Source organism: Vipera berus (assembly GCF_964194415.1).
Source record: "Vipera berus genome assembly, chromosome: 2".
Taxonomy (NCBI): Eukaryota; Metazoa; Chordata; class Lepidosauria; order Squamata; family Viperidae; genus Vipera; species Vipera berus.
Window position 1 is genome coordinate 265,377,885 of NC_138203.1, and position 27,642 is coordinate 265,405,526.

General features: G+C 42.3%; 1 protein-coding gene across 1 annotated transcript; it reads right to left on the minus strand.

Moving 5' to 3' along the window:
- LOC308663578 (L-amino-acid oxidase-like) lies at positions 1 to 27,279 on the minus strand (the record flags this gene model as incomplete). Its single annotated transcript, XM_081320124.1, has 7 exons — positions 27,191 to 27,279; positions 14,114 to 14,328; positions 11,879 to 11,991; positions 10,789 to 10,990; positions 3,265 to 3,333; positions 1,782 to 1,918; positions 1 to 802 (listed from the first exon to the last, which is right to left on the minus strand). Exons 1-7 carry the CDS (start codon positions 27,201 to 27,203, stop codon positions 1 to 3), a joined length of 1,551 nt encoding a protein of 516 aa, XP_081176250.1. The 5' UTR covers positions 27,204 to 27,279.
- Positions 27,280 to 27,642: the final 363 nt, after the last annotated feature.

Here is a 27,642-nt window from a genome sequence, read left to right on the forward strand (position 1 = left end):
TTAAAGTTCATTGTCATTGATCAGGTGGATTCCTGATGGATTCTCAGAAGCACGATTCACATCTCTTGCTGCTGATAGCCCTGACTTAATTGCGCCATCTATCCAACCATGAACTTTGGCTATATGCTCCCCTGCAAAGAAAATTCTGCCTACAGGTGTAATGAGCGCTTTACTAAAATGTTGAAATTGGTAGGGAGTGAAGGAGGTTATAGCACCCATAGCATACTTATCCAGGCTCCATTTTTTAATCATTGAGGGATAACAGAAGGCCTGGATCTCTTTCTTGGGCAGCTGATGGATGAATGAAAGGTCATTAATGACAATATCACCACAGTCCTTGAAATCAAGAGCTTGAAAGAAATTGGCATCATCAGCAAGGACGTAGGCTATAATAACCCCAACTCCACTAGTAAAGTTATGGTTAGGGTAGTAGATGAATCGAGATGGAAGATCAGTTGTGGACTTCCCACCCTGAATGCCATCATCCTCCCAAAATTTCTTAGTGCAAGTGAGGAAGATCTTGGTGCCACTTTTGTAGTGGACAGACCGCAAAGCATGCGCTTTCTTTGGCGGAAGGGGTGGTTCAAACCTGATGCGACGGGTGGCCCTTGACGTAGAGCACACGATGACATAATCAGCTGTCACATATGACAAGGTCTTTGCTGCAGTTTGATATGTCACTATGACTTTCTCGGCATTCTGCTGTATCTTGATTACTCGGGCATTGAAATGCACACTTTCCTCAATGGCTCGATACATGGATATAGGCAACTGATCCATTCCACCAATGATTTCATCAAATCTGGAAGACCAAATGGGACAGAGGAAGTAAAAACCTGCTCTGCTAAAATTGGATAATGATATTAGTGAATAAAAAGACATTTTGTCACAAGACGATGAAATGAAAACAGTTCTGGAAGTAGTTGGCAGCAGATTTGATAGAAAGCAAACAACATTCTTTATTCTTATTTTGACTTCGCTCTCTATTATTTATTGTGTTTGCTTATCAAGTTTTTTTGCCGCCCATTTCACCATGAGGTGCCTCTGGGCGGCTTACAATGTTACAATATCTAGTGATACCATATCAGGGATCTCATCAGGAAGGGCCATTAAACAAAAGATATTACTACCATAATGCTTTTGTTTAATACTTAGATTACATTTCTAATATATTTTATGTAAAAATATTTTACGTTTGAAAGAGAAGATGGCATTATCTCAAGCTGTCTACTCAGAAAGATCTGTCAAATAGGACTACGTAAATCTGAGATGAGGGAGAATATAAAAAGGGACATTTATACCTGAGCTGAAATGAACAACTTAGTTCCTATTTACTTGTGCATAGCTTGGGTAAGCAAACGCTATACAAGCCTTGATACAGAAACTGACTGTGTGAATTCTGATACTTTTTTTAGAATTAACTGTGAAATACAAAGGGTAATGTGCTTTGTCTCTTGTAGAATGGTTTAACATGAAATGCTATCTTTATAGTCCAGAATGTTCGTTCCAAGGTTTTTTTTTTTACAGGATGCTTCAGAAAGAATATCTACCAACTGTTAATCTAATGGTTTAATTAAAGCAGAGGAGATGTTACATAGAGAACAAGTCCGCACAAATAGCAATCTGTTTGACTGTTTCATGAGCCTGTCCTCTTTCAGATTTTTATCTCCAGACCCTTGCAGATTCCCATGGATCCTTCAATGGATAAACAAGGGATTTCATTTTTAAAATGGGACAATGATGAGGAAATCATTTAATCCAAGCGATACAGGTTTGCTTACCTTTTTTCATAAGCGAAAATATCATCATTTTTCAGGCTCTCAATAAAAGACACATAATAGCCAGAATCTTCATTCAGTAAGTCTCCAATCATATCTACAGCTCCACGACTCAGATTTCCTTCTTTAATTAGATACTCCTGTTTTGGGAAGAGAAATTCTGAAATTTGTCTCCAATATATTGTCCAAGAACATCCTTTCAAAGCAAGGAGTTTGATTTCAGATTGTAACTGGTGGGCTGCAAATAGGACAAATTCTTCTAATTCTGAGGAAGTGTTGAGTTAGGGGTTTAAGCACAAAGCAGAATCCTTCTGTTATTGTTCCACTTAATGACCTCCAGGGGAATAATCTGTCTTTTAAATAACTTCCATTTTGTTGAAAGCAATATACAGGTAGTCCTCAACTGACAACCACAACTGAATCCAAATTTTCTGTTGCTAAGCTAGTCCATTGTTAAGTGAGTTTTGCCCCATTTTACGACCTGCAAAGGTCATAAATATGAGTCAGTTACCATGTACCTTAATTTTCACCACATGACCACAGAGATGCTATGGTCGTACATGTGAAAAACAGTCATAAATCACTTTTGTAACTTTGAACGGTCACTAAACGAACAGTTGTAAGTTGAGGACTATTTGTACATGATGTTCAATATAAGGGATAAAGCTTGAAATGATACTAGCAATGTGTGGGGAAATCTCAAGCAAGGTTACAATAGGAAGGGATTCTATATTTTAAAGTTTGTCATTGTGCATCCATGAATATGCCTGCATTTCAGTGCTTTAACTTTGCACAAATACATTTAATTTAATGATAAACTTATAAAAGTGTACATGCTTATTAAGATCTGACCACAGGAAAGAAAGCGATTGGAAATTCTGACCCAGAATTTGGGAGGGCAAAGCAGAAGGGGAGTTGTCCAGTCAGACAACATGGTAGCTTGCTGTTTGAACTAATTGCATTCCATCTCGTTTATTAAATATAATATGGCCACCCTCTCTATTAGACCAAATCCTTTACAAGCTGCAGTCCAAGTGTCTCAGTCCAGACAGAATGCTTGTTAGCCAGCTTAGAGTTAAATCATCATGAGCACAAAATAGGACCAAGTTAAGCATGTAGTGCAATCTGTATGTCCTGAGAAGAAAGGCCATTGCATGGCTTTAGGGGGGACACAGTCAATTGCCATGAATCCTGCATGACAAGGAGGCCCCTCCAATTTGTGTTTTACTGTGTTGCATGTGCAAATAAAAACCTCATAAAAGCAGGTGGATCTTCAATAACACCACTGTCACTGACTCCCATCTTGCTCTTTGGATCACAGTTCATTTTAGTATGTGAAACTCTCAGATGGTTCAGTAAGTAATTTGTCTCATATTCTAATAATACCCTAAGAAGAACACGATAATATACCTTAAAGATTACTCCACCCCACCCCGCCACAAACTGTACTGTTTGGAGACATGGTTTCAAGGCACAATCCAAATACCTTCGTTGAGTAGGTGTCGTATTTATTTAGTATGTAGCTGCAGTTAGTCCTTTTTAATTCTTCTACAACCTGAGAATGATTTAGAAAAGATAAAGGAGACACAGGGGAAAGGAAAAGCAAGTATTTGTCATTAAAAAGATATTACATCAAACAAAAGAAAAAAGACACACATAAAGAGGACAAATGCAGAATCAATATTTATAGAGTATTATACTGTATAGATTAGAACTAGGTTTATGACAAATGGGAAAAGTTATTAAAGTCAGTATGGCATAAAGTTATTAAAGTCAGTATGGGGTTTTTATTGTGGATTTTTATATTACTATCTATTGTTTTAGCTCGGGCTCCTATTTAATTCTTTTTTAATTTTTGTACTCTGTATTTTTATATGTGCCCTGTTCACCGCCCTGAGTCCTTCGGGAGAAGGGCGGTATACAAATATAATAAATATAAATATATAAATATAAATATAATAAAATTATAACACTATATTGAAACTATGGCACTCCCACACATACAGCCAAAAGTATGGATCCAATATGAAGATAATGGCTTTGTCATAATAAAAAAGGAACAACTAGAGAATGCACACGAAACAATCAACAACATATTCCAAGGAAATGGGGAATAGGGAAAAAAACCAACATGCTACCCTTCCCAGATATCCTCAACTGCACAGGAAATGATGACAAATTAGAAAGGCAGGTCTATTGAAGAACAACCTACACTAAACAAGTGGCCCATTATTACAATAAACAAGTGATTTCTAGTAGACAAGCTGTGTAAGAACGCTATTTAGATTAGCAGAAACACACTGCAACAACCTTGAACATCAGGAAAATGAAATGGATACTTGTGCAATTTTATCAGAAAGTTCCTGACCACTCAACCCACTACAGCACAACCGACATAACCGGTGAAAAGGATGTGAAACGGATAACACTACCATACCCCAATAATATCCCAGAAATAACCAAAAGACCATTGCAACCACATGACATTGCCATAAGCCAACTAAAGCCTCCAAAACATCCTAAATGAAGCAAAACACCCAGTAATCCAAGAACAAAAGACAGGAGTCATCTACAACTTATATTGTAAGGACTATTACAGCCAAAGTGTAGGACATATAGTCAGGAGACTAGTAGAGTGCATGCATGAATACCAACTAGCAGTCAGAAGACACAACAGCCTGTTGTTGTAAGGACCGGTTCTCCTCCTGTCCAGTTGTTGGGGTTGATCGATCTGTGACCTTTCAGGAACTCACTTCCTGATTTGATCTATATGTCGTCTGATCTGACGATCCCCCTCCACGCCTACAATGTAGGACAGGGGGACAGTCATGTCAACCACCACCCCCGGAATCCATGCATGTCCCAGCGGCTAGAACAAAGCCCTGGCCCTGAGTTCCAGAGCTACTTCACAAGGAGACATGAGCTCTCAGCTCATAAGGGTTGTATTCTATGGGGGAACAGGGTCATTGTTCCCAACTCATTAAGGGACAGGGTATTGAAATCACTTCATTTATTTATTTATTTATTTTATTGGATTTATATACCGCCCTTTCCCGAAGGACTCAGGGCGGTTTACAGGGTACTTAAAACACTGATACAAAAAATTCAAAACAATTTAAAAGAATTAAATTTAATCCCTGAAAAAATATAAAAACCCCAATTAAAAACTTTCAGCCTGGGCCGGGGAGCTCGAAGAGCCAGGTCTTCAGGTCCCAGCAAAATGAACGAAGGTCGGGGGCGGTCCTAAGCTCCGCGGGCAGCTGGTTCCAGAGGGCAGGCGCACCCACAGAGAAGGCCCTGCCCCTGGGTGTTCTCTGCCGGCAATTTAATTTAATTTAATTTATTAATATTTCTATACCGCCCTTCTCCCGGAGGACTCAGGGCGGTGTACAGGGCAAGAATAAAACACCGAAATTTACAAAAACTAAAAGATAATTAAATGCATGCCCGATTAAAATACAATTGATACATAGTAAAAACCCCAATAAAAATGATAAAAACCCCACCAATCCCCCCTCAGGCCAGGCCGGCTTGCTCGAACAAGTATGTTTTCAGATCGCGGCGAAAGGAGCGCAGATCGGGCGCCGTCCGGAGCTCAACCGGTAACTGGTTCCATAGCTCCGGGGCGCCCACAGAGAAGGATCTCCCCCTGGGGGCCACCAGTCGGCATTCTCTGACCGGTGGCACCCTGAGGAGGCCCTCTCTGTGGGAACGCACAGGGCGCAGGGAGCTTGATGCCGGCAGCAGATGTTCCCTGAGGTACTCCGGCCCCATGCCATGGAGGGCTTTGAACACCATTACTAGCAATCTTTAATCGGCGGCACCCTGAGAAGGTCCTCCCTGTGAGAGCGCACTGGACGAAGGGAACTTGATGCCGGCAGCAGGTGTTCCCTCAAATATCCCGGACCCAAGCCATTAAGGGCTTTATAGGTCATCACCAGCACCTTGAATCTCACCCGGAGGGCAACCGGAAGCCAATGCAGCTCGCGGAGTATTTATTTATTTATTTATTAAATTTTTATACCGCCCTTCTCCCGAAGGACTCAGGGCGGTGTACAGGGCAATAAATATCAAAATGTAAATACAAAAGTTTAAAAAGAGTTAAAAAGAATTAAATAATTATGCCCAATATAATACAATAATAAAACTGTGTTAAAACTAAATCCAACCCCAAACCCATCAGACCAGGCCAGATTGTTCAAATAAATACGTTTTTAAATCGCGCTGGAAGGAGCGAAGGTCGGGAGCCATCCGGAGCTCAACCGGCAAGCGGTTCCACAGGTCTGGCGCACCCACAGAGAACGCCCTCCCCCTGGGGGCCACCAATCGACATTCTCTGATCGGAGGCACCCTGAGGAGGCCCACTCTGTGGGAGCGCACTGGATGGAGGGAAGTTGATGCCGGCAGCAGGTGCTGCCGTAGGTAATCCGGACCCATGCCATGTAGGGCTTTGTAGGTCATAACCAGCACCTTGAATCTCACACGGAGGGCAACTGGCAGCCAATGCAGCTCGCGGAGCAGAGGTGTAACATGGGAGTATCGGGAGACCCCCAACACAACTTGCGCGGCTGCATTCTGCACCAGTTGAAGCCTCCGGGTGGTCCTCAAGGGGAGCCCCATGTAGAGAGCATTGCAGTAGTCCAAACGAGAGGTCACGAGCGCATGAGTGACTGTACGCAAGGCATCCCGGCCTAGATAGGGCCGCAACTGGCGCACCAGGCAAACCTGGGCGAAGGCCCCCCTAGTCACAGCTCCTATATGATCTTCTAAGGAGAGCTGAGAATCTAGAAGGACCCCCAAGTTGCGAGCCCTATCTACGGGGGGTAATAGCTCACCCCCCATAGAAAGAGATGGAATATTCTGAATATCCTGAGATGCCGGCACGTACAGCCACTCAGTCTTGTCAGGGTTGAGTCAAAGCCTGTTCCTCCCCATCCAGACCCGAACCGCCTCCAGGCAACGGGACATCACGTCGAGGGCATCACTGGGGTGGTTTGGGGTTGAAATAAAAAGCTGGGTATCATCAGCGTACTGATGATAACCAACTCCAAAACCACGAATGATCTCACCCAGAGGCTTCATGTAGATGTTGAACAGGAGAGGCGAGAGGACCGATCCCTGAGGAACTCCACAAACAAGGGGCCTCAAGGTCGACCTCTGCCCTCCTGCCAACACCGACTGCGAACGCCCCAGAAGGTAGGAGGAGAACCACTGAAGAACTGTGCCTCCCACTCCCAACCCCCTGAGGCACCGCAGCAGGATACCATGGTCGATGGTATCGAAGGCCGCTGAGAGGTCTAAAAGGACTAGGACAGAGGAACAGCCCCTGTCCCGAGCCCACCAGAGATCATTCACCAGCGCGACCAATGCCGTCTCCGTGCTGTACCCGGGCCTGAAGCCCGATTGGTACGGGTCTAGGTAATCAGCTTCCTCCAAGAACAGAGGGAGCTGATGCGCCACCACGCTCTCAACAACCTTCGCAAGAAAGCGAAGGTTGGAGACCGGACGAAAGTTATTTAATACAGCTGGGTCCAGGGCAGGCTTCTTGAGGAGGGGTCTCACCACCGCCTCCTTCAAGGCGGCGGGAAAACTACCCTCCCTCAGAGAAGCAGTTATCACTGCCTGGAGCCAGCCTCGTGTCCCATCCCGGGCTGCATAAACCAGCCAGGGGTCTTGGGCGAGAGACCTCTGCTGCCACCCGGTCTGGGTGCAACCTGTCCAGTTTCATGATTAGTCACCTCCTCCAGTGCAGCTCTACTGGGCTTTTGCCTGTTGCCATGCACGGTGTGGAATGTTGGCAGAGCAAAAAGTCGGCCAGTCTGTGGTGCCAGTCCCCAGTCACTATACGCTTCAAGGGCATTCCAGGGGTTTGCCCCTATTTCGATGATGTGCTCATCGCCAGTGAGTCCACTGAGGTGCTGGCAAGGAGGCTTAGAGCTGTCCTCCGAAGGCTGCGCGAAGCAGGCCTTAAGCTTAAGAAGAATAAGTGTAGTATTGGAATCCCTTCAACTGAGTTCTTGGGTTTCCGTATCGATGCCAACAGCATCCACCCTGCTGAGTCAAAATTAAAAGCCGTTGAGATGGCACCCAGCCCCAAAATGAAAGGAGAGCTTCAGGCATGCGTTCCTTCCTAACAAGGCCACAGTGGCAGAGCTGTTACATTGGCTCTTGGACAAAAATACTGCATGGAAGTGGACTAGTGTTCACGAAAGAAGCTTTCAGGAATTGAAGGCTCTACTGTCTGTCAATTCCACGATCACTCACTTTAAGGAATCAATGCTGGTATGCCTTGTATGTGACGCAACCCCATACCGGGTGAGGGTTGTCCTGAGTCACTTGGAGAGCGATGGGATTCAAGTCCCGATTGCTTTTTATTCCAGGACACTGTCCTCCGCTGAGCGTAATTACGCACAAATTGATAAGGAGGCAGTGGCCATAGTAGCTGGAGTAAAAAAATTCCACGACTACTTATATGGCAGGGACTTCACGGTCTTCACAGACCATAAACCGCTATTGGGGTTATTCACTACAGACAGACAGACACCCCACATCTTATCCCCTAGAATGTTAAGATGGTCCATTTTTTATCGGCTTACAGCTTTAAGCTAATTCACAAACCCGGCAAGGATATGGGCCATGTAGATGGCCTGAGCAGGCTTCCACTGCCTCAAATTGAGCCAGATCTGGCCCCAGCAGCCCACGTTTTGTCCATTCAGGATTTACCGGAGTTCCCCCTCCATGCGGGGCACATAGCTGCAGAAACGGCAGCAGACAAAACTCTAAGCAGAGTGCTGTCTTGGGTCCACACGGGGTGGCTAGAACAAAGCCCTGGCCCTGAGTTCCAGAGCTACTTCACAAGGAGACATGAGCTCTCAGCTCATAAGGGTTGTATTCTATAGGGGAACAGAGTCATTGTTCCCACCTCGTTAAGGGACAGGGTATTGCAATCGCTTCATGAATGTCATCCAGGTATTGTTCGTATGAAAGCTTTGGCATGAAGTTATTTATGGTGGCCGGGATTAGATAAAGCCATTGAAGCTCAAGTACACGGGTGTTACACGTGTCAGCAGTCTAGGCCTGAAATGCCGTATGCTCCTGTCCATAGGTAGGCGGAGACACACACCCCCTGGTCGAGGATTCATATAGACTTAGCTGGACCCATTCAGGGACAGCTCTTTCTTATAGTGGTCAACAGCCACTCTAAATGGCCTGAAGTTATACCAATTGCAAACATGACTACTGCTAGGACCATCCAGGTGCTTAGGAAACTCTTTGCAATGCATGGGCGACTGGACTTCATAGTGTCCGATAATGGGGCCCAATTCACTGAGACAGAATTTCAGGCTTTCCTGAGGGCAAACCTCATTAGGCATGCGACATCGGCTCCATTTCACCCATTGAGTAATGGTCAAGCCAAATGAATGGTGCACACCACGAAAGAATTATTGAAGCGTATGGTGACTGGGGACTGGCACCACAGACTGGCCGACTTTTTGTTCTGCCAATATTCCACACTGTGCATGGCAACGGGCAAAAGCCCAGCCATGTTGTGCTGGAGGAGGTGACTAATCATGAAACTGGACAGGTTGCACCCAGACCGGGTGGCAGCAGAGGCCTCTCGCCCAAGACCCCCAAGGGGGTTGCAAGTGGGTGACAGGGGCATGGGAACTTGTGGGTGTCAGGCAAAATCACTAAAATGTTGGGCCCTCTCTCATACGAAGTGGCCCTAGAAGGCGGGCGAGTCATTTGTCACCATATCGATCAGCTTAGAAAGCGTTTTCCAGAACGGCCACAAAGTGAGGACTTCATTCCAGGTCCCATCCACAGGCTGCAAACCAGCAGCCAGGCCAATCAGTCCTTATGCTCTGAGGTCCCATGCAGTCAGAGCAACTGGGAGGTGGTCATAGGAGGGCAAAGCCCAGGAGTGCAACATGGGGCCCCTGATGGAGATAGTCAACCAGAACACTACAGCCGCTGTGCTAACTCTGCAGAAGGATTAGACTCTGGGGTGGGCCGACCAGGAATGGCCAACCAGAGAATTCCAAGTCAGCCAGACTCGCTTGAACGTATGGACCCTGGTCTACCCAGCTCGGTGGGCAAGCTGGTAGACCGGGGAGTGCCTGGCTCTCTCAGGCATTCTACGAGGGTCCGTAAGTCTCCTGCGTACTTACAAGATTTTGTTCCAAAATAACTGAGCTATAATATTGTATGTGTCATTGAATTGCTGCTAGCCAGGAGAGCCTCTGTATTAGAAAGTACGGAAAAATATGTATGTTTGCATTCTACTTCTGTATCTCTGTAAAACTTGTAATTGCTGTAACCATTCCTTTGTTGATATAATGTGTGTACATTCTAGGGTGGAGGGGTGTAATGTATTTGCCTTTGTCTTACTTAAGAATATCATGTGGGGTTAATTGCTGAAAGGTTGCTTAAGCAGGGAAGCTGGCTAATGGCTCCCAGCTTCTCAGACAACCCATCTCCCGTGCCACCATTGGCTGCTTCTTGGGTGGCAATAGGTTACTTTAAACCTATTGGCCACCACCTAGAGGCCAGGGTATAAATTGCTGCATTCGCAGCCCTGTTTCTCAGTTCAGTTCCTGTAACCAAATAAAGAATGATTCTTGCTGAACTCACTTGCCTCGTCTCGTCAATCAAGCAACGAACCCAGTATATAACACTAACTACCATCTATAATGAGCGAACAAACTCCACCCTCCCCTTGCAGTGATCAGGCTACCCAAGCTGACAACAAAGCATTCACAGGAAAGCAATCAAGAATTCAACAATTACCATTTTGTCAAGATGGGAACCCTCCCTGGACAGGCAGAACCTCAATCACCCTATTATGGCCTCCAGCTTGACTTTTTTGACCATACCCTGAGGACAGCTCTTGATTATAAACTAGTTTTGGAGAGTGTTTTTGGAACCTTCTGTCTATATGATTCACTGCTTGAAACAAGCCATAGCGTAAATTTCCTGATTAAAAATAAATTTTAGGACTTATCTGAACCTTTCTGAGGGACTCTTGATATAGCTGTCCAGCGCTTTTGCCTTCTTCTGAAGGCTTCACGGGATATTTCAAGAGGCCAGGGTCTTTCTTGACTTCCCCTACTCTCTTCCTGATGTTTTTGATAAAATACCAGGCATTCTCACTTTCCTGAACAAATTCATTCAACTTCAGACCAAACTTTCTGATATATTCCCGGACAATCCTGGGGAGAAGAAAGGAGAAAACAGTGAACGAAAGAAAAAAATAGAATGATGTATAGTTCTGTGCAGAAGATTGAATCTGATTATCAAGAGAATTAAGGTGCAAATGTGAAGGTCAAATAATTATTCTGTCATCATTTCTGGAGCATCACTATATCACTTTGCTTTATATATAGAAAGAGAAACTGCACACATTTAGCCAGAACTTCCAGTTTCAACACAGCTTTTCCCCTCCATAAAAAAAAGAGCTACCAATTGAGAAGAGAGAAAAAACCAGCACAGAAAAACAGCAACAATTCTCAAATTGCTTGATAAACTCTTACAAACCATTGTCTTACCAAAATGATTCGGGCTTATTTTTCTCACATGAATAGATACTTGGAAGAAAGATAAGATCAAAGAGAATGATTTCAATCCAAATTAAACTTATTTTATTCCCAATTATTTGCCCTGGCTTCTAGGCCACTTTTCTTTACTTCTCAGTGGCGCCTACAGTCTTGGGATTTCCTAGTAGTCTCCCATCCAAGTACTAAGCAATATCAGTTTGGGCCTGCTTAGCTTTTTTGAAAGCCAAGCTAGATGTTTCCACCTAATTTGTCCTCTTACCTCTAAAGAAAATTAGCTTAACCAACCCTGTGAATGCTCCAGGAGCAATATTCCATTCCATGCCTTATCACGTTTGTCCTGTTCATTTAGTATAAATTGGTGTGAGCTCTGCTGCCAAGTTTTAAATAGCTCCTGAACCACCCTTACAAATATGTGGAATTTAATGTTGGCTGACATTCCCAGAGTCTAAAATAGCAATGTTGTTACGGGACATACCTCCACGACCCTCCAGTCTTAGTATGCAAGGAGAAGAGATAAGTAAACATGATCATCTCACATCTCACCTGTGTTTCTCAGGTAAACGCATGGGCCCGAGATTGGCATACCAGTCTTCTTTGTAATTTCGATAAGTCTGCACTCGTCCTCCCACACATTCACTGGCTTCAAGAACTGTCACCTGAAGGCAAATAGGAAAGCCACTGCCTCATTTTGACAATGGTTTCTTATTAAAATTTCTCTGCTTGGCTGCTTTGTGACTTATTTTGGGGAGACTTCATAGCATTGGCTTTGAGATGTCAGTATTTTATGGTTATGTGCACTCTTCCTTTCCCTAAGGTTCCTTACCACAAGTTGGCATCTTTCTATGGTAACTGCTCTTTTCAACATTTGTCATCTTTCCCTTCTGACGCTCAAGAGACCTTTCTCATTAGTCTTCCTTGAGGCACCTTCCCCCAATAGAGTCCCAACAGTTCAAATAGCGGAACTGCAATGTTGAAATTTGTTATGCTTGACAATTATTGGAAGTTCTATCCCATTTATTTGCTTCCCACCATTTTTTTTGGTGCAGTGAATATTTTGTGTGAAATAGCATTTGAACTTCAGATGTCCCACCTGAATATGTCTTAGAATCTAAGGAGATCTATTCTTTGCAATCAGGACTTTTTCTTTGCTTTGTCTTCTTTGTTTTAATCAATTTAAACTTGGTTTAGTAACATTTTCTTTATTTATTGAAAAGTATTCTAAACAGCAAGATGACCATTGCAGTCACTGTGCAATACAAACTGAGTTTCTCCCTCCTGTGAAGTTCATAGGCCACATCAAGATGGACCACTGCAGCCACAAAAAAAGTTCTATGCTAACACCTCAGAATCAGCCATCAGATTCTACACTTTAGCTATGCTCAGATCACTTTCTGGTCAAAATGTATTATCCTTGGTATTCTGGATCTCTGCTAGGTGGCATGTCCTATTCAAATGGTCTATGTCAGGGATCTTCAAACTTGGCCGTTTTATGTGGACTTCAAATCCCAGAATTCCTCAGCCAGGCATGCTAGCTGAGGAATTCTGGGAGTTGAAGTCCACAAGTCATAAAAGGGCCAAGTTTGAAGACCCCTGGTCTATGTCCTTTTCAGTGTCCAACAGATCCACAGGGTTTCCAGAGGATGCTTGGAAATTTTCCTGACAATCTTGCACCTTGTGAATTCCTGGAGATTGCAGGGCAATGGAGAGGATTGCCCCTCCAATCGCTCTCTAGTTTCTAAGGCCAAGCAACACTTTGGTTTCCCAGATGAAGCAACTGAAGACACTTAGAGCATAAATAGCACAAAAATAAAAGTAGGCTAAGCTGAAGATGCTGTGAAAATAATTAGCTAATGTTTGGAGGTTGGATGAGGAGAAAGGACAATGACTCTGTAGAGGAGTGTGCTTCTGCCCATTTTGTTCTATAAAAATGAGAGCAGGCTATGTCAGGAGAGATACAAAAGTTAAATGAAGCAGGAAAGAGAGAGAGATTGGGTCAAGACAAATGACTGATGGAAGCATATGGATTGTATTCAAAAGGGAATGACTGGAATGGAAGAGGTCTTTTGAGATGGTTTCATCATGTAGAAAGAATGAATGAGGACTAACTCTCAAAACCAGTATTTGAATGAAGAGTGAAAGGGTTGAAAAGGAAGGCAAGTGTGGGAAAATTATGGTTAAGTGGAGTTGGAAAGGTCCTCAAAAGGAGAACTTGAAAGGTTCAGATAACAGAAAGTACATAGGAAGCAGCACATGGACAGGATGAAAATAAAAGCATTAGGAAATAAGGCAGGGAGAGATATAGTGAACCAGATTGGAACAAACTAGATTTACCTAAATTACTTTTTCCTTTTTGATATCTTGATTTCCTTGGTTTACTATTTCATACTGTTTTTCTGCATTTTGAAATTCTGAGGAAGAGCATGACAGACATAGTCTGTATCTATGTCCTCTATCACTTCTGCTGGGACATTCACCTAATAGATACTACACAAGTGAGGATCTGCTTTTCAAATTAGATTAGTATCTCCATCCAGAATGCATTTTTTAATGGGTGGGTGCTGTCATCTACATATTCTCTCCACTGAGACGCTCATCAATGAGACTCAAGATGGCATCTATGACTGTGCAGTGAAAATCTGTCCTTTTCTATTTGCATCCTGATGGACATAAAAAGGATGGGGCTTCAACTGCATGAATGTAGGTGCTAACTTGAGTTTTTGCTAAATGGTGCTGTTGTTGTCGAAGCAAATTGTTGATAGACAAAAATCAGTGGCTTACCTTATGTCCAGCCCCTGTAAGAACATAGGCTGCACTAAGCCCAGCCATTCCTGCACCTACAACCACAACATGTTGTGGGTTTGATGACTCTTTCAGACCATTTCTGGCGATCTCTGGAAATTCTTCATAGTCACTTTCTCGGAAGCATTCCTCTAGGGGGCTTCTGTCATCTGCACAGCTTCCCAAGACAGCCAAGAACAGCAGTAAGAACATAACTGGATAAAACACATACAAAAATGGAATATGCATAAGGATGGTATTTTCCTGTTTTTTCTTATTCTGGATTTTTTGCCTCTGGTTCTGTTCATTTGTTCCATTCTTTTATATGTGTCATTGAACCACCTTCTAACCAGAGTTCCTGAGGTCTCCTACGCTACATCTAAACTGCTATAAAATGAGCAAAAATGGACACAGAATCATTCCTTCTGCTTCTCTGGTGACACAAAGGACTTCATCACAAATAAGTCCTCTTCAACCCAAGCTTAACTCCTTTTGATTTCAACATCCATCTTCTTTTCTCGGCAGCAGTGTGAAAGGGGTTGCTACTTGGAAGGGGTTTTGCTTCCTAATCCCAAGCATTTTCTTGGTGGACTCTTATTCAAATTCTTACTTGCTTAGGTTTTTGAGATTATTCTTCCAACTAGCTGTTATAATAACTGTTATGTATTGGGCTCGTGGTGTTACACCACGTGCGTTGCTGTAGGAGCTAATGGCTCTCCAGCAATCCAGACAGGCAAGCATGGGTTCAAACCTATTGGCTTCCACCTAGGGGCTAGGCTATATATTGTGGCTATTGCAGCCCAAGCTTCAGTACAGTTCCAGCAGGAATAAAAGAATGAGTTTTCCTGTACTCAGCCTCGTGTCATCATTCCTGCTCACCAGAGCCCATGACTTAACAATACCTATAATGAAATTAATGTGGCCTGAAAATTATACTCAGGTAAATGTTAGTGCTTCACAGAATATGCTTTCATATGTGAACTGTCATTTTTTTGGGCTTTTACTGGCACACAGAAGAAACAGTAAGGAAAAACATGCTTCCAAATTATTTCCCTTTGTGTTCAGACACAATATTTTGTTAATAATTGTGTTACAGAAACAAAATCCATTGAGACGCTGTAGGACCAGGCATTTTCCTCTGATAGACTCCGATCATCCTTATGGAGGAAGGAACCAGGTTAAGGGAGGTTGGTATGGATGTTACAGCAGTGTTAAGGAATAATGCAGAGAAAAAGTACAACTCCAAGTATATAGATCCATGTCAGGTTTCTGCCACCTAATACCTTCAGGATGGGTTGGATGGGGTAGAATCAAGATCATGTGAAATGTTAATATCACTTTATAATGCCTGAATATTTCATCCAGTTTTGGTTGCTATGATATAAAAAGATGTTGAGACTCTAGAAAGAGTGCAGAAAAGAGCAGCAAAGATGATTAGGGGACTGGAGGCCAAAATATATGATGAACGGTTGCAGAAATTAGATATGTCTAGTTTAATGAAAAGAAGGAATAAGGGTGACATGATAGCAGTGTTCCAATGTCTAAAGAGCTGTCACAAAGAAGAGGGGGTCAACATATTCTCCAAAGCATCTGACCGTAGAACAAGAAGCTAATCAAGAAGAGAGCCAACCTAGAACTAAGGAGAAATTTCCTGACAGAACAATTAACAACTTGCCTCCAGAACAACTTACCTCCAAAAGTTGTGTGTGATCCCAACACTGGAGGTTCTTAAGAAGAGATTGGACAATCATTTGTCTTGAAATGTCATAGGATTTCCTGCTTAAACTGGGGATTGGATTAGAAGACCTCTAAGGTCCCTTCCAACTCTATTATTCTGTTATATCTGGAGATTTTCTGATTGGCTAGGTCTCACGGTGTTGTGCCATCCAGTGTATAATACTTGAATGTTGATTGGTAGGAGAATCCTGATTCCCAGATTTCTGCAAAGATTACAACATTCAAAGTATCCTTCTACTCAAATATTTCTCACCAAGTGGATATTTGGCTAGTCTGATGCTCTTCCAACACTGTCATTCAAACTTCCCATGCACTGACATTAATTGATTTTGTACACAATTTTCTACCTCTATGCTACCCTTTGGAAGGATTGGTAGCCAAACCTGTACATGATATGCCATTTTTTTCTTCATAGATCTAGCCAAAGGCATTATTATACAGGCAGATGTATTTTCAATTCCTTTCCTAACAAATCCCATACATGCAGTTCACCTGGGCTGATATTTTCATTGAGCCGTTCACCACAATTTCCCTTACCCTGAACACTTGCTGACATCTCTCAGAAAAGATTCAAAGCCATCTGGATTTGATGTGATTCCTCATGTTATGTCGTGGGCTCTTAGATGCAGGAAGGAAGACACGAGGCTGAGTACAGAACAACTCATTCATTTATTCTTGATGGAACCGTACTGGGGCTTGGGCCGCAACCAGCCACAATATATAGCCTAGTCCCTAGGTGGCAGCCAATAGCTTTGAACCCCTGCTTGCCGCCTGGGGCTGACCAATTGCAGGACTGGAGATGGCCTGTCTGGGTTGCTGGAGAGCCATTAGCCCTTCCAGCAATGCACGTGGTGTACACCACAAGCCCAATACATAACACTTCAGACCACATTTATTTACAGCACTGAAATGCATGGCTGTCATATCAGACAGAGCTGAGACTCTGGGAGATGTACAAAAAGCATCAAGCAGCAAACAAAAAAGAAACAACACACAATATCAAAAGCTAATGAAGCAATTATATGTTGATTAGAATTGAAATATATTACAGATAGTCCTTGTCAAAGTTATGATAGACCCTGAAAAAGGGATTTATGACTTGGATTCAACGTTCTAACAACCAGATGCCCACATTTTGGGCATTTGGCAACTAGCCTGCATTTAGGATCATTTGTACTGTCACGTGGTCATATGACTCTGCTTTACATTTTTTTCTGGAAACTGGCATTTCCAGTTTCTGGGGGGAAAAAAACAAACCCTGATAGCAAACAATGGGTTTGCTTAATGACCATGGCATTTGCTTAATGGCTCTGGCAAAAAAACTCAAAAATTAGGTGCGGTCATGTGGTGACCTATTTTACATGACTTATGACCAAATTTGCTAGCTCAGTTTCATTTGTAAGTTGAGGACCAGTTATATAACTCTTGTAAATTGGAAATTATGCTCATCCTGACCCAAAAGTCTGGGGAAAGAGCCAGGTTTTGTCTGCCTTTTTGAAAGCCTATTATAGGATTATGGCCTACTGGAGTCTCCATTCCAAGGGGTGAAAGCAAATCCTTTTTTTGAAGCTTCACAGAGGCTGATAATATCTATCCATTATGATGAGTACCTGGTGATATCCTTATTCCTGCTATGACATAATACACAAACACAGGGACAAATGTACTGCTAGGCTTGGCCTGGTATGGAAAGGTGAGGCAATGCAATAAGAATGCCATTAGAAGCTGCTGACTCAGTATCTAAAATAGAAGAAGAGAACCAATGGCCTTTCAAATATTGCTGAATGAGGGGCATTGATTTGGGATGCTGGGATGTAGCAACGATAAACCCCTCAGAGTTCCTGAGTACCCCTCCCCCTAAAGGATTGGAGACAGGGTCATTTTCTACCCGGAGAATTGCTCAGGGCACCGAGCATTGGATATGAGGATCTTTAGTGCCTTTGGTCAACATGCTATAGTTGGAAAGCTGACCTTTATCTGGATGAGATTATTCATTTCATATATACATACATGCATCCCAAAGGGCTCCTCTGTCTAGTTCCGGGCTTAAAATATGCTCGGCTGTTGCTTAAATCATACTTTACTTTCTCAGCCTATTGATGGGTGTAAAGAAGAAGGCTCTGCTTTAATAAATTGCATCATTAAAGCAGCACACTCTTAATGTGATTCTTAAAGGTCTGCTACATGCAGCTTGAGATCACAAATAGAGGTGCAGCTTTCTAGGCCTGTTGATGGCTCCAAATGTTTTCCCAAAGCATCCCAATGTGGAATGCACACTGTTTCCTTGGAAATGTTTCTTTCTATGTTCATGGCAATTCTATCAAAATTTTCCAAGTTAAAAAATAACTATATTTCTTTTCCATGGTTGTTCTGGGAATTATCCCATCTCTTCTCCTCCATGAGATGAATGCTTTCTGCATTTTTTAAAAGAAAAATCTCACTTTTTAAGTTTGGAAGTTGAGTCACGACAACTGGATTTCTTTTCTTTTTGGTTTGAAACATTTCACTGCTTATCCAGGTAGCTTCTTCAGTCATATACTCCCTTTATAAGCAAGGTTAGATGGCATTTGACTACAAACGTAAAGAACTTTTTGAACTTTGCCAGAAAATCGCTGCAGGCTCCCACTTGTGACCTGATTGTGAACTGAAATGATGACTATTCTGTCTTGCTGCTGATGCCAATTAACCCAACTGCTTTCTTAAAAGTATTTCATTAGAGGCACCTGGAATATGCCAGACCTGGGGAAGTTACTTCAGAAGCCCCGAGGAAGGTATTTCTTTAAAGAATATTTATGACTTCTGTTTTTTTTTATCTTAAAATTTTTATAGTCTGTAATTCCAAAACTGCATTCCCCACCCTGTTTCCTCATGTTCTGCTGTCTAAATTCTTTCCTTGATCGACTCCAACGATCAAATTAACTCATACACATGCTAAAGCCAAGGGCAGTGGGCACCCATGGAAAGCACCCATGTCTGGATAAAGTGTCCCTCAACAAACCACAGAAACATTTTCAGAACGTAACTAAAAGATAAAGGTCTTTAGAATTTCAACTCTCTTCAGCTTCTGGGATTATATTAACTAAGTAATGCTTAATTGTAATTCTATGTCATATTTATTAATAGCTTATTGCCCTTTTGTTGCATTGACTGCAAGAGTTGCTTTTGTATAAGAATTAGAATTGCCTTACTGAACCAGTTTCTACATTCATAAATAAAAGTTAATTAATAGAATTGGAGCTTCAACCTACAGGAAGGCAAATTGGATTAAAAAAACCCTTTAAAATCCCATTTAAAATAAGATCTTACTTCAATTCAGTGTTTGAAAGTGATCTGCAGGAATAGCTTGGTTCCAGATTTTGGCCACAAAGAATAGGCAAAAGGATGAAGATGAGGATGAGGATGAGGAAAAAAGAAAAGGAAAGAGAAAAGAAATGTTTGGAAAGTGACTCAAGATCCCAAAACAAACAAACTCACTTGGAATTCCAGCAACAAAGTTTTATTCAAAATGAAGTGTTTGCAAAGGCTTGGTGGACTGAAACACACACAGGAGTTCAGCTACACCTTATAGAGCTGTTTGACACATTTTGATATCCTAGCCCCAACGCAGATTCCCCCCTCCCCTATCGCACTCAACACCCCTTCCCTAATCATCCGATAAACTTTCCAGACCGCCTAAAACCACCGTCCTTCCCATTTCCAGAAAGCCACTTTGTCCATATCCTATCTTTCACCATCTAATTTTCTGTTAGCACAGTTGTCTTCTATAATTATTTCGATATTTTCTTGCAATTTGTAACTTCTCCTTTTCACATTTGTACCTGTCAATACTTAGATAAGATATATATTATTTCTGATCTTCAGTTGGCTTCTGCTTCAACCTTTAGACTCATTAGAAATTTTTGAATAATACTTTTTTTAATTCCAATTATATCCCTTTATTATTTATATCACTTTACTCCTTTCAATACACCCTCTCTTTTCTTTATCCTTTCAGAAATTTATAGACAAACAAACAAAAAATACACTTTGCATATATGAGCTACAATTTTTTTTAAAATTTTAATTTCATTTATATCCCGCCCTTCTCCGAAGACTCAGGGCGGCTTACAAGCTTAGCACTAGCCTTCATTCTATGTATATGCCTGCTTATTAGGGCTTTCATACACCCCCCAAGCGGCATTATTACAAAGTCAGCTTAATTGCCCCCAACAATCTGGGTCCTCATTTTACCTACCTCGGAAGGATGGAAGGCTGAGTCAACCTTGAGCCTGGTGGGATGCGAACCTGCACTAATTGCAGGCAGCTGGTGTTACTTAAGGAGGCATTAGCCCACTGCTCCACCAAGGCTCATACATTATATACTTGTATGTTGGCAAGCAAGCTTAAGCTGTAATGATCCCAGTTATAAAAGGGGTTCACATCCATTCTGATAGTTCTTGTTCTACCTCTCTGGGACGTTGTTCTTCCTCCTCATTATCCCTCAAACATATCATTTCCTCATTTTTATATGGTGGGGGTTCTCTTAAAGGCATTATTTTAGTAATGGCAGTTTCTATTAATCTCTATACCAGTCCTCTTACACAGGGGATTATGCAGCAGCCCAAGGCTACTAAAACTCCAAAAACTGCAATAAAAGAAGTGATAAGTGGCACCACTATATTCCTCCATTTCCCAAACCATGATTCTAATACTCCTGTTATTGAAGTGTCCACTCCAGAGTTGGTAAACATGTCATTAGTTTCATATTGTGGAATTTCCCACCTGAGGTAATTTAAAATCAACTTGAATGCATTGAAATAGCCTCACCACTAGATATTATAGAGCATTTTATGTATTTGTTTTCATATCATATTTATCATATAACCAACTATATATTAACCATAGAAAAGTATCAACCATCCCTCCCTTCAGTGGCTGCTTCTGTGTCCTATTATTGCTTTCCTCCCCCCCCCCAACTACTTTGCTATGAACAAGTGTTTACCCACACTTGATAAGAAATACTAACCACCAAGACTTCCCCAAATGTCAATTTTAGACAAATATGCCACTGGCTGCCTCTTTTCCTCCACTTCTGGGTAAAACCTATTTCCATGAATTGTCTCACACATCCTGCATGGGACTCTTCTCATGCAAACGCTTACTATTGCCTTTCCATTTCACTTTTACAGCAACAACAAACAAACAAAAAAATTCTGCAGTTTACTGTTTCTTTCACAGTCTGGGGTGGGGGAAAAACTCTCTCACACACAGACAGAGGATCAGCATACTCCCATTCAAACTGCTTGCGTAAACAATTTCACATACAGATATTTAATTTCATACTTTCTCCTGACAAATCAGTAACTATTATTATAATTTCAAGGAGCTGTTCACAAGCCAATGAGCTCCTTTTTTTTAAAAAAAAATCTTTCTTTCTTTGTAAATAAGGCCTTTTTATTAATTATTATTATTAGACACAACACAGACACACAGACACTACCTCCACACTCCTCTAACAAAAATGGACTATATATTGCCTGGGATCCAACAGGCATATAAACTTCTTTTATCAACCTATATGTTTAGTGGTTGACATAGCCAATTTTTAAAACTTCCATATTTTGAGCAAAATGCACTAGTGCTTTTAATAGGATTTCTTGGCCAATCAAAATAACAATATTGAGTCATGGTACCTTTACTCTTATCCCAGATGAATCCATCCCATCCTGCTAGCATTTAAAAGAGCAATACTTTATCATAATACTTTTACTTTTACCTCAAGTATATAGTTTATTCTGCCAACCTTGTCCTCAAATGAAGTAATTAAAACTACCTGTGGCCACTGAGTTCCCTCATCTATTTGTTTTTGTCCCCAAATAAAATAACAGTATTGAATCATCAGGTCTTTATCTAAATCTTTTATCATTCTACTGTAAGGAGGATGATTCCATCCAGCCAGGATCTTCCCCAGGGGACTGTGAGGAGGGATGAATCTCCTTTTCCCTGGTCTAGGGAGTTCCCTGTTTGATCCTTCTGTGGCTTCTTGGAAAGTCTATTCCCCATCAGTGGTTACCGTCTGGTTCTCTTATCCTTACGAACCTAGTGAGATCACCTTATAGATCACCAAGTCACTTCTTCTTTTTCCCCAACAATCTCCTCACGGAGGTATGGAAATCAGGTACTCAAGAGTCCACACTCATTTTGCCTTGCCAGCCTTTATGGCTCTCGGGGCGTCTCAGTCATACTCTCACAGGCCTTAGATTCACACCAGGCTACCCACCCAGCCGCCCAGGTAACTAAAAATGCCTGGATTTTCTTACCTGGGTCTGTGCACAGAGTTTCCTGGCAGTTGGTACTTGACCCACCTCTTTTGCCTTGCCAGTCCTTCAGACCCTAGGGACATTCACACCTAGTGTATGCATGTCTTACCAGTCTTCCAGGACCCTTGTGGCATCCAAAAAAAATTGACCTGATTTCCTTTGTTCCTGGAATCCACTATTTAACATCTGGTTCTTCACGGGTACCGGGCCAGGAGTGGTCACCTTTCAGGAAACCATCAAAATCGATGTGGTGCCTGTCCCCTTAGGGGTGGCCACTCCCAGTGATCCAGGGACAGTTTGGATATCCCAGGATGAGCCCCCAGGTTGTTTGGAACGTAGCTCAAGATCCCAAAACAAATTTCCTTGGAACTCCAGCAACAAAGTTTTATTCAAAATGAAGTGTTTGCAAAGGCTTGGTGGACTGAAACACACACAGGAGTTCAGCTACACCTTATAGAGCTGTTTGACACATTTTTATATCCTAGCCCCCCTCCCCTATCACACTCAACGCCCCTTCCCTAATCATCCGATAAACTTTCCGGACCGCCTAAAACCACTGTCTTTCCCATGTTCCAGGAAGCCCCTTTGTCCATATCCTATCTTTCACCATCTAATTTTCTGTTAGCACAGTTCATCTCCTATAGTTATTTCAATATTTCCTCTTGCAATTTATAACTTCTCCTTTTCACATTTGTACCTGTCAATACTTAGATAAGATATATATTATTTCTGATCTTCAGTTGGCTTCTGCTTCAACCTTTAGACTCATTAGCAATTTCTGAATAATACTTTATTCCTTTCAGAAATAAAAAAGCAGAATTCACACTTAAGTGGCTGTCCCTTAGAGGTTAATAGTCATCCACTCATGAAGTTTAGTGGATGGTTTAGGCCAGGGGTGTCAAACTTGCAATGATACGTGACACGTCTGTTCTGTACCAGCCTGCTACTGGCCTTGCAGAAAAGGCAACCCCTTTATAAACGGCAAGAGGCTGGAATACGTCTGCCAAATTTATTACAAAAACAAACAAAACACATACCAAGATACAGGAGCTTTGAAACACTATCGGAGCGGTTGCTTTCAGCAAACCAGCCCTCCCCAAACATTCCCTTTATAAAGAGTTCAGGGCGTGGCCTCTCTTTGCCTCCTTCCGAGAAGTCCCACAGCCTTCCTCTGCTTGCTCCTACTTGACTACCTCCTGCGTCGGGCGTCCTTGAACAGGGCCAGCTGTGGGTCATCTTCATCCACACTGTCAGGCTCACACAGCTGGGTCTCCATGGTGACCAAGTGGGAGGGGCCTGCCTGAGGGCTATCATCAGCAAGATCTTCAACACCCCCCTCCTCCTCTGAGTCGTCGTCCGACCCAACTGCCGAACCCACAGGCTGACCCTGAATCACAACAGCGTCATGACGTATCATGATTTTTTCCCCATTGCTGGCAATGGGGTGGGCACGGTTTTGGCATGACACATCCTGCCCGTGGGCTGGCAGTTTGACACCCCTGTTTTAGGCCATGCTGTCTTTCACTGAATAATCTACTTAACAGAATAAACCAGTTTCTTAACCTGAGCAACTTTAAGATGAACTCCATGCTGTCTGGGGAATTCTGGGAACTTGAACTCCACACTTCTTAAAGTTGCCAAGCTTGAGAAATCCTGGAATAGATACATGGCCAAACTGGATATGGATATGCCAATGGCTATGAGTGATGTCAAACTACTATGAATGAATAAAAATAAATAAATAACATCCTTTAAGCAGTATTTACCCTACAAACAGAACTATAACGCTATGGGGGCATTAAAAGAGTTCCTGCAAGACTGGTTTGATTTTCAGCATAAAAGTGGAAATGTGGGAAAAAGAATCCGAAAACAGCTGGTACAATGTTGTGCAGATGCTTAAATGTTTTCTCTGTTGATTGTTTTTCTAGCTCAGCTTGAAGCAGTACTCTAAAAATTTGATTTAATTGTCTGAAATGTAATTTGTGAACAGGTTGCTAAGCCATTTTATTTTTAAAGACACCCTTGTTCAGTTGATGCTCATCAAAGAATGCTTGCTTAATTGGTCATTGGCTTTCTAATTGTTTACTGGTAGTCCTCAATTTACAACCAGAACTGAGATTGGAACTGCAGTTGTGAGTTGTTGTGGTCATTAAGTGAGACACCCAGGTGACTGCTTTGCTCAATAATCACATTCCTAGCATTTGTAAGTGAGCATGCAAGTGGTTGCGCAGGGTGCCTCAGAGGGTGGGCCAGTCTCTGGGACGCCCAGTGCACACCATTCATGAACTGGAGAAGTGCTGCCGTGTGGTACAAAGCTTCAGCTGCCCCAGCCTGGCTCTGCAGTGCGGTTGTTGTTGGTGGAAGCACTGGGCCTAGGCCTGAAGTAGGGGCCTGGGGTCTTCAGCTGTCTCACTCAGCTGCCATCACCCAGGCCTCAGTTTCAGCACTAGCACTGCCATTGCCTCTAAGGAGCGCTGCCCCATTCCACATATCTGCCTATGTTTCTCCTATCTAGGCCACCAAGCGGAAAAGTCCTTGGCTTTATGGCCTGCTACAGTCTCAGCCTGCTGCCACTAGCCAGGCCCCAACACTAGTACTAGCATCGCCATTGCCACTCAGAAATGCCAGCTCACATTGTTCTCCAAGGCATCTGACCCTTGAGGAATAGTGTGATTGGCCCCATCACCCATCACTCCTAAGAATCTGCCACGCATAGTTTACCTTCCGGTGTTTTTCTCCTGCTGTTGAGAGGCCCACATGGCCCATCCAATGCAGCTCCTGGTTCCACCAAGCCTTCTTTCCCAAACCCGCCTTGGAGCCAATTCCAGCAGGACTTTGAAAGTCTTCTAAAGCATCAGATAGACTGCATGGGCATCTCAAGAGCAGGAGAAAACTGCCTGGAGGTAAGCAATGCCCAGCAGATCTTGGGGAGTACTGGGCAGTGGGGGCAATCACATAGTTTTCAAAGGCTTATGGAGTATGGCATAATTGCCTCCGCTCTACGCTGCCTACCTTCAAGGGCCCGAATTTTTATCATATGATTGCAGGGTTGCTACAAGACTGTAATTCTGGGCAGAATAACAGAGTGCGAAGGGACCTTCGAGATCTTCTAGTCCAACTCTCTGTTCAAGTGGGAAGCCCTGTAACATTTCAGTCAAATGGTTGCTTAACCTCTTCTTAGAAACCTTCAGTGTTGGAGCACCCACAACCTCTAGGGGCAAGTTGTTCCACTGATTAAGTGTTCTCTCAGGAAATTTCTCCTTAGTTCTACATATTTCTAGGTAGCATGGGTCATAACTCCCTTTATCCATCACCTGCTGAGCAAATGGTGGTTAAGTCAGGTCGTATGTACCTTTTATGAACTTGCTTTGTGACAAATTTAACCTACTAATTTTTAGTATGCTCTTCTCATTTACTACAAATATTAGAAATGTATCAAGGCAAATTGGCTATCACCTATCTCATTAATTTGAATTTGAACACTTGATCAAAATTGGCTTTCAGTAATTAATTTCATCAAGATTTAATTATATTGGACTACGCAGTTTCTCTTCTTCCCTATCTTCACCACAAATACAAGCAGTCATTTATATTACAACAATGATTGATAATAATTCCCCAAATGGCAACTATTTTAAAATGATAAAAGGTTATGAAATCTTGAGATCTAATCATGGAATAATAATAATACATCTGTGACTTCACATTGTGGTGAACAAATAATAATAATAATAATAATAATAATAATAATAATAATAATAATAATAATAATAATAGACAAATTCACCATCAGTCAATTGCAAAAGGCAGCTTTACAGGGAACAGCTTACATCTGTGGTGGCAAACCTATGGCATGGGTGCCACAGTTGGCACGCAGAGCCTCTCTGTGGGCATGCATGCCGTCGCCCCAGTCCTAGGCCTTCAGCTGGGCTTTATAAAACCTTTTCACTTTAGGCCTCCACTGCCATGTACAAAAAAAAGTTCAATCAATCAATTTCAACTTCTTGCGGGGGAAAAAAAAGATCTCGCAAAGTTGGAATTGATTGATTGAACTTTTTAGTCCCACCCAGTCTGCTGTTACCACTGCAGCCATGCCCACCCAATTGGCCACACCCACCCAAAGGGCCATGCCCAGCCTGCACCTGATGATACATAAGTGGGTTTTGGGTTGCACTTTGGGCACTCGGTATCTAAAAGGTTCGCCATCACTGGCTTACATCCATGGTTCCGACAGATGAAGCTCTTCAAAGAACTTTACAGCATTGTTTACCTTAAAGAATCTTTATTTGAGAAGCATAGCATCGGCACGTACATGGTTGAAGCCAAAATCTGAGTTCCCCTGCCATGAGCACATAGTATGAAATTCCCTCCTCCAATTAACAGTCATAAATCACATTCTCCAATTAGTTTGAAATGCAGGCTTCCCCTCCAGTTCTCCAGCCTGCCAATTCTTATCATCTCTTATTTCAACCTTGGTTCACCCACTAGGTTCAGTATTGTTATGTCTAGCTAAACTCCTGTGCACATTCCTCCTTCTCCCAGCATCATCTAATTCCAACTCTAATTCTAAGAGTAAAACATAAGAAGAAAATGGTTGCATCACCATCTATTCTCAAAGCAAAAACATCCAATGTTAGCAGCGTTGACACTGTGACAATACATCTAACATCATAAAACATTCACATCTGCCTATCCCAGGTCCTTGGGAAGGACTTGATAAGTGGACAAAAATGCCAAATCCAGTCTGAACATCTGACTATGCGATAAACCATTAATAAAAAATGTCTAATCCAGTCTAAACATTTGCCCAACTGTTCTTCGAGCCATAATATATTAAATAATACATTTCCTTCAAGTCATAGTTCAGTTAGTGTGTCTTAGGCAAAAAGGTACTTACAGACAGTGCTTTTTTTGTAAAAGAAAAAGGTGCTGGAACTCACACATGTCATACAACCCACCTTGCCTACCCTACAGGGCTCCATCCAAAAAAGGTGCCAGAACTCCGTTCTGGGCGTTCTATGCCAAAAAAAGCCCTGCTTACAGAAGACATTCATTTTATTGGCTTGAAGACTGTGGATGGCAATGCTTGGAAGAAAAGTTACTGATGCTAAGCAAAGTGCTCAAAACACTGATTCACGGGTCGAGCAAATGCATTGGAGAATGCTTTTATACCCTAACCTTCTCACCTACACTTTTATCCTCTCCTAACATTTTAATTATACATAAAACAAGGAACAAGGAAATCAACTCTTTTGAATTTACACCCATGAGGAATCCACATGAAAGGAACACATCAGTTCTGAGAATTATCCAAGAATTTTAGATGCTGCTTATGCATCTGGATCTAATTGTAAAATGAAAAGATGTTTCAGTCAACTATCCTGTCATTTCACATCCAAATTCCTCTTGCAATAATCTAAATAGTTTAAAAAACTTGATTGAGCAAGCTGGCTGGGGAATTCTGGGAGTTAAAGTCTGCATATTTTAAAGTTA